The following is an 8,211-nucleotide window of genomic DNA, read 5'->3' on the forward strand; positions in this document are numbered from 1 at the left end:
TGGGGGGCTCCAACAACGGAACTGTATTTTCTCCCGGGTCTGGGGGCCGGAAGCCTGAGATCAGGGTGCTGGCAGGGCTGGTTTCTTCTGAGGCCTCTCTCGTTGGCTTGTGGTCAGCTGCCTTCTCGCTCTGCCCTCCCATGGTCTTTCCTCTGTGTGTGTGCCCCTCGTGTCTCTGTGTGCGTGTGAAGGTCCTCCTCTCAGGAGGACCCCAGTCAGAAGAGATTAGAGCCCTCGACAGCCTCGTTTTAACTTAATCACCACTTTAAAGGCCTTATTTCCCAACATAGCCACACTCTGAGGTACTAGATGTTAGGGCTTCAACGTACACATTTGGGGGGACATAATTCAGCCCATTACAACAGCACAGTAGAAAATGTACAGAACTTGATGCCATTTTGGGCCGCCCAATGAACCAGCCCTGAAATCAATCGCCTTTGGACTTCTCGTCTTGAGAAGTGATACATTTTCCTTACTGTCAAAGCCATCTTTGGTTGGGCGGTCTGTTCTTCGCAGCCAAAAGCATCACAACCCAGGCACTGTGTGTTTGCTTGAGGTGTTTCCTCTGCCTAGAGTGACCTTCCTTCTGTATGTCCTTCAAGGCTCAGCTTGAATGTGACAGAGTTTGGTGGATTTGGCCCCTGATTCTGCCTTCCCCAAACACTTGGCCTGTGTCAGAGTTTTTGCCTATGGGTCTCTCTAGCCAGACCAGGGTCAGCGTGTGCTGCCACATCCCCACCTCCTGTCCCATGGCAGGCATCGATAATCAATGACTTTTTCATTCTGAGAGCAGATCTGTGTTCATAAGCTTCTACACAGAGCTCTAGGCAGCCCCTGCCAGTCAACCGGAGGCGGCTCAAAAGAGATGAATCCTATTTGCCGCAACTGTTAAGTCTTTGAGAGCAAGGACTTTGTTTTACTCATCTTCTTTGATTCACAAGCCAACTTTAATCATGGATATTACCATTGTAGGCTTCTGTTCCCATGCAACTCCTGTAGCAGACTTATAGGGCAAGCATCGTCATTATCTTGCTTTGACATTTGAGACTCTGGGGCTCTGAGAAATGACCCGTTCAAGGTCACACTCATTTGAACCTAAGTCCACCTGTTTCCACCTGCTTCCACTGACGTTTACTGAGCGCTTGACCTGCTTGTGGCCCTGGGGTGGGCATTGCAGGGAATGCAAAGATAATTTGATATTTCTAGCAGCATCCAGAACACTCCTCATCCTATTCAATATTCCCAGCAGTTCGGTGACACTTGGAGTTCGGGAATAACAGAGGTCCTAACTTTACAGATAAGGAAACTGAGGAATTCAAGACCTGCTTGAGGGATAAAATGGGAGTTTGGGTGTCCTGGGTGTCCGGAGCAGTTAGGGATTGGGTTGCAGATCCCAGCCTCTTCCTGTGGGTCTACCAGGCTGATGGGCATCTCACTTCCTGCTGCTGGGACTTGACAGCAGGATATGGGGAGCAGAGAGAGGGGCTGTGTGAGCTAGCACTCAGCAGCCTGGACCATTTCTCCTCCCCGGAAAGGGAGGAAGAATCTGCCCTAGATCATAGAGAACCCAGGTGTCATGGAGGTGTGGCTGGCTTGGTCAAAACCAGAACCAACTGTCCTGGGTGAGACATGCTGAGCATACTGGCCCTAGAGGCAAGGAACCAGGATTCAGATCCAGACTCGCCAGAAATCCCAGGTCCTCCTCTTATAAATTTCATGACTGTTTTGGGTCAGCCTCTGTGGTTGAGCATGATCTTTAAATCTGTATAAATAGGTAGGGGCGCCTGGGTGGCTCAGCCCATTAAATGGCCAACTTCGGCTCAGGTCATGATCTCACAGTTTGTGAGTTCGAGCCCTGCATCAGGCTCTGTGCTGACAGCTAGCTCAGAGCCTGGAGCCTGCTTTGGATTCTGTGTCTCCCTCTCTCTCTGCCCCTCCCCTGCTCGTGCTCTGTCTCTCAATACTAAATAAAATTTTTTTAAAAAGTAAATCTGCATAAATAGGTACAATGATACGCCAACATTGTAAGGAACAAGAGAGATGAAATATGTAAAGTGCTCAGCCCAGAACCACAAAGGGAAACTTGCCTCACAAATATTCTCCTGAGAGACAGAACAACAGCACAGGACACACAAACGCATAGATAGGTAAACAGGTAATATTCACTAAGCACTTCATGTGTGTCGGGAGCTCTTCTAAGTGCATTTAATGCTTGCAAGGTCAGCATGAGGTCAGACTGGTATGATGCCCATTTTATAGATGGGGAAACCTGCCCAAGGTCATCACCCTAGTAAGTGGCAAAATCAGGAATCAAACTCAGGCAGCCTATCTTCAAAGCCCATGAACACTGCCTCCCTTAATAGTAACGATTAAGTTTTAAAGTTGTAAGTTGGACATAATATTCTATAGTTTAAGAAGCATTTTCCTATCCACTCTTACACATATTTCTCACTCTAGCAGCCAGAGAGGGAGGCAATGTTTATTCCTAACTTATAGAGAGGAGGGGACAACTGAGGCTGTGAAAATGGGAACAAACTTGCTTTGCCAAGTTCACACAATAAGGTCAGTGGCAGAAGTAGGGTTGGGGGTTGGGATTTTCTGACTCCAAATCAGGGGACCCTTCCCTAGTCTTAGTCCCCAAGCGCCCCTCAACAGCAAACCTTCTGGCTGGAGGCTTGTGGCATCCTCCCCTAAACAGTTGCTCTGGCTGTGTCTCCTTCCACTCTTCAGCTGGAGGGGCCCAAGGCTGTGTCCTCCACCAGCCTCCATCCTGCCTCCCCCACCCCACCTCCACTCGCTATCAGACGGGAGGGGCAGGAACTCCAGGGCTGGTGGAGTTTCCGACCAGGCAGGAAAAAGAACAAAGGAACTGCGTGGGGGGAGAGGGTGGAGGGGGTGGCCAGGAGGGTGGCAGGAGTGGAGGGGACACTTCACCATGGAATATGAAGTCAAGAAAGGAAAAAAGGTAGGTCGGAGGTTGGGGGGAGAATGCCAGGTAGAGAAATGTCCCTGGAGGGAGTAAAGTGGGAAGCCTGGGTGGGGGTGATGGGCAGCGAGTGGCATAATTAGAGTCTTTCTTCTCATTTGGAAAGACCGTCCTTCCCACCCTTAGACAGCCAGACACTTGGGCTCAAACTCCCTAACCTGTCTCCATGCTTTCAATGGCCTCTGCCATCCCTGGAAGGGACAGACACTCAGGCACCTTCCAAGGAAATTCAGCCAGCCAGATTACTTTGGGAGATACTCTCAAAACGGCTGCCACGGTTTTCCTGGGGGTTCGTCAGACCGAGGGACAGACAGACACCCAACAGACCCCTTCCTCTTCTCCTTACCTCCCCAGACAGAAGGGCCTCAGCCAGGGCAGCTCTGTGCTATGAGGCTGCCTATCCATGTTAAGACACCTACCTGTTCCCCCGCTGGGCTCCAGCCCAGCCTGCCCACCCCCCAGATCCTCACTCCTCCCTACTGTCAGAAGTTTTCCTGTCTGGTTCCCTGGGCATCTCACCTGGTCATCTTTGCCATTCAGGGAGTCGCTCAGATTCCAGCCCCCACCCTCACCCATCCCTCTCCCCACCAGGAAACCTAGGTCAGGCTATGTGACTCCTGAGGGCCCAGAAGGGAAGCCAAGACATAGGTGGTTTTTCTCTTTTGGTTCTTTCCTTCTTTAGATGTGTGCTGAGTACTTATTTTGTGCCCTGCACTGTGCCAGGTGCTGGTGATGATGTAGTGGTGAGTGACGTCAGACAAGGTCTCTGCTCCCTCCCTGGAGCTCAGAACCTACTGGGGAAGGCAACTTTGAAGAAAAGCAATTAATATAAGGTTGCCTAAGAGATTCCATACATGGTGCTGGCGTACAGAATATGAGGGGACCCAGCCCTAGACTGGTCAGTTTGACCTGAGATCTGATGGGTGGAAGGAGAGAGGGCAGGAAGGAAGAGCATGGACAAAAGCTCTCAGTGGGAAGGAATGTAGCAAGTAGGAAGGACCGCAGCAAGACAGTCCTGTAGCTGGAGGGCAGGGGTGATGGGGCAGTAACAGGAGGCTGGAGAGGGGCGCAGGGACAGGGCATTAAGGGCTACAGATGAAACATTTACCTTTCCACTCCCCTCACACGCACCTATTCACACACACAGAATAAAGTCCCAACTCCACGGCTGACATTCAAGCCCATTCAAGACCACAGGCATCGTCTCCAGGCTCATGCTCAGCCAGCCCTTCCATCCTCCAGGGGGTGCCCTCTGCCTGAAACACCCTGTCCCAGACCATTTGCTCTCATTTATCAGAGCTTCTGTATATTTCACGCAGGCTCCATGACACTGGTTTAATTTTTTAAAAAATTTTTTTAACGTTTATTTGTTATTGAGAGATAGAGACAGAGCGTGAGCAGGGGAGGGGCAGAAAGAGAGGGAGACACAGAATCTGAAGCAGCCTCCAGGCTCTGAGCTGTCAGCACAGAGCCTTAGGCAGGGCTCGAACTCACAAACTGCGAGATCATGACCTGAGCCAAAGTCAGCTGTCTAACCGACTGAGCAACCCAGGAGCCCCTGAGACTGGTTTTAAAACCTGAGCTGGGCGTGCATCAGAATCACCTGGAGTGCTTATTAAAACATACATTATTGGGTCTCACCCCCAGGCTCTGATCCAATATGTCTGGGATGGAAAATGAGAATAGGCATTTCTCTTAAGTTTTTTGGTGCTGCTGCTGATCCAGGAACGGTACACTGAGAACTGCTCTAGAGTGATGCTCACACTCTCCTGAGAGTTAGACTCTGTGGGGCTGGCCTGGAGTCCTGGAATTAGCTTCTTAAACACCTGGCCATAGACCATTTTTATGCAGGTGACTGCTGGATTCCACTTAAAACATACTTAGTAACTACTTTTTTTAAGTTTATTTTTACTTATTTTGAGAGAGAGAGAAGGAGTGGAGGGTGAGCAGAGAGAAAGGGAAACAGAAGATCTGAAGCAGGCTCTGCACTGACAGAGCCCAATGCAGGGCTCAAACTCAGAAACAACAAGATCATGACCCAAATCATGACGCTTAACCAACTGAGCCACCCAGGTGCCCCTACATACTAACTCTTTCTAATTTTTAGGAAACCACAGAGAACAGCTGAATACCTGTGCACTCACCACTCAGCCACATTGAATCTTTTTTTAAGTTTATTTATTGAGAGAGAAAGAGAGAGAATGAGTTGGGGAGGGCCAGAGACAGAGAACCCCAAGCAGACCCTGCGCTGTCAATGCGGCTCAATCCCAGGAACTGTGAGATCATGATCTGAGCTGAAATCAAGAGTCAGACGCTTAACCAACTGAGCCACCCAGGCACCCCTCAGCCACAGTGAATCTTAATATTTTTCTTCCTTGTCCCCCAGCCTGGACCCGCTCCTTACTCCTGGGCCTGGGCCTTCGGAGGGCCTCCACCCCCATCTGGGTGTTTAGAATGGAGATTTTAGAGCCAGACTATGGATCTACTGCTAATAGCTGGTGATCTTCTCAGCTAGCTCCCCCTCTGAGGCTTAGTTTCTCCATCCATAAAGTGGGGAACACAGAAGTACCCCTTCTGCAGAGTCTATGAGAATTAAATTAGGTAATAGGCAAATAATTAAAATGCTGAATGTGGATGTGTTTGACAAAGTCAATTGCTATTATTACTGTTTCCCCCCCCATCCCCTTGCCCCCACGCAGGGCTTTGTATCTCCCATCCGGAGGTTCGTGTTCCCCAAGGCTGCACGCCGGGCAGCCTTTCGGACCAGTGTGAGTCGCCGGCCCCTGCACTCAATTCCCCTTTATCCCCCTGACTACCTCATCGACCCCCAGATTCTGCTGTGTGACTATCTGGAGAAAGAGGTCAAGGTGCGTGTGGGATGAGGAGAAGGGTGGGCAGACCCTTGGGGTGAGGGGTAAAGGAGGGGTAAGGTTTTCCTCAACTCTCTTAAGGGTCCCTGTCAGGGTCCAAAAATGAAGCGGACAAACAGATTAACAGGAGAAAAGCATACACATTTCAGGAAATGCTTACATGTCCATGAGAGCCTTCACGAGAGAACGAGGACCAAAGAAGTGACCAGAGCCCTAAATCCCCTGGTGAGAAGGAGGTCTGTCCCCCTTCCGGTACAGGGAGGGTACCTTTCATGTGGGAGATTCATCTCCCATTTTCAGGGAAGAAGGGTAGGGGTGAGGGCAGGTCAGAGTGACTTTCCTGCTTCTACCATTTTCTTCAACTTCTTCAAGCTTAAGATATTCAGTAGGCCAAGGTGCCATATTTTGGGGTGGCATGTTCTGGGTCTCACCAGGAGATAACGCCCCGTCCTTCACTCCAGGACTGACCAGCCCAGTCTCACACAGGGGAGGCTCAAAAGAAAGTGACCTGGGTTCAAGGTAGCCTAGCTCCTGCCTTATGCTGCAGACCTTTTGCAAATGACACCCACCTGCTCAGCCTCAGTGTTCCCATCCCAACATGAGGCTCAAAACCTGCCCGCAGGGGAGAGCAGATGGCAAAAGCCATACCTTCCCGTGAGATTTTACTGCAGTAATGCTGTTGGTACTCAGACAGTCTCCGGGTTAAAGGAACCCAGTTCAGCAAGCCAGAGGACTTCGATCATTCAAGGCCTTGCTTTACTGCTATTTCATGAGCTCCGTGAAGGAGCCGCGGAGAATCCTCATTACCCAAGGAAGATTGCTATGGAGGTAGGGGTGTCAGGTTTGACAAAGACAGGCTGCCCAGTTAAATGTGAATTTCAGATAAGCAATAAGTACTGGTTTTTTATTAACATGTCCCAAATATTGCATGGGACTAAAATATTTAAAACATTTTTTTAAGTAGTCACTGTTTATGTGAAATCAAATTTAACTGGCATCTTGTTTTTTACCTGGCAACCATATATGGAGGATAAAGCTAACACACCCACACAAAAACTGGCAACTGAAATTTCATAAAGAATAAAAGAAGAAAACAGTTTGATTGGTAGAATTCATCTGGAAGAACAAAACTCAGAATAATGGAAAAAGTTCATCCTTACAGTGAGTAACTTAAAGTTTGTGATAACATTAAGTTATAACAGAATGAATGGAGAATTATTTACTGATTTGGGGCATCATTTTGGGTCTGGCTTCTGTGACTACCTTAATAGTTATTATCAGGTTATTATTAATTCAGAGACTTATACCTCAGTCTATCCACATTGCCTCAGTGAGGAGGTCTAGGTCCTCGGAGTGACTTCTCTCTGCCCTTAACCCACCCATTTCCCCATTTCCTGACCAGTTCCTGGGCCACCTCACCTGGGTCACCTCCTCACTGAACCCCTCCAGCCGAGACGAACTCCTGCAGCTGCTGGACACAGCCAGGGTGAGGCCCTGGAGAAGGGGAGGGCAGGGTCTTGTCCCCTTCGCCCTCTCCCACCCGAGTTCCTCCGGGACCCAGGAGATCCGACCCACCCGCAGCAGTTGAAGGAGCTGCCGATGAAGACCACGGCGGAGCAGGACAGCATCCTGAGCCTGTCGGCCCGCTGCCTGCTGCTCACCTGGCGTGACAACGAAGAGCTAATCCTGCGCATCCCCACTCATGAGATCGCCGCCGCCTCCTACCTGCAGGACGACGCGCTGCACCTGCTGGTGCTTAAGACCGGTACAGCTGCCGGGGCCTGTCCCGGGGCAGGGCTGGGGGATGAGGGAAAGACAGAACCCAGTGTCTAGTATTGGGAAGGGCGGGGGCGGGCAGGTGGGGGTGCTGAGGATGGATAGTGCTTGATGGAAAAGGCCTGCCTCCCTTACCCTGAGACTAAGGGCAAGCCACGGCTTATGCAAGAAGACGCGCGGCCCAAGGCTAAAGTTGAAGGGTGGAACGCCACCAGCCTGAGGCCAGCTGGTGGGGCCTGGGAAGGTTAAAGGAGCCCAAATTCTGAGACCTGAAGTTAAAGCGCTTGGTGAAATAGAGCGAGATCGCTGCGCTCTGAGAAAGTGCTTGGCTAAAACAGGGGGATGACCTCGGGGCGTGGCCATACGCCAGGGAGGCGGAGCTTGCGGCTGGGGCAGTGGTGGGACAGGTCAAACCCCGCCAACCTAGGGGCGGGGCCCGAGGCCAGAGGCGGGGTTGAGGGGAAACCCGAGTCCAGGAAGGGGTCTCTGAAACCCGGGGGTCCGAGGTAGAGCCACAGAGAGAGGAGACAGCCTGACCTCTGCCCTCAGACCAAGCGCGAAGTGAGGTGTGGCGGGGGG

The 8,211-nt window shown here is 50.8% G+C and overlaps 1 protein-coding gene across 1 annotated transcript in view; it reads left to right on the forward strand.

The window, feature by feature from the left end:
* Nucleotides 1-2,926: 2,926 nt before the first annotated feature.
* Nucleotides 2,927-8,211, forward strand: part of CCM2L (CCM2 like scaffold protein) — a 16,266-nt gene continuing 10,981 nt past the window's right edge. Inside the window, exons 1-5 of the mRNA XM_029917934.1 lie at nt 2,927-2,965; nt 3,669-3,729; nt 5,686-5,853; nt 7,259-7,342; nt 7,438-7,621. Of these exons, the coding sequence (XP_029773794.1) occupies nt 2,943-2,965; nt 3,669-3,729; nt 5,686-5,853; nt 7,259-7,342; nt 7,438-7,621 (520 nt within the window). The 5' untranslated portion in view covers nt 2,927-2,942. The remainder of the gene's footprint in view (nt 2,966-3,668; nt 3,730-5,685; nt 5,854-7,258; nt 7,343-7,437; nt 7,622-8,211) is intronic.

Source organism: Suricata suricatta, chromosome 12 (genome assembly GCF_006229205.1).
Source record: "Suricata suricatta isolate VVHF042 chromosome 12, meerkat_22Aug2017_6uvM2_HiC, whole genome shotgun sequence".
NCBI lineage: Eukaryota > Metazoa > Chordata > Mammalia > Carnivora > Herpestidae > Suricata > Suricata suricatta.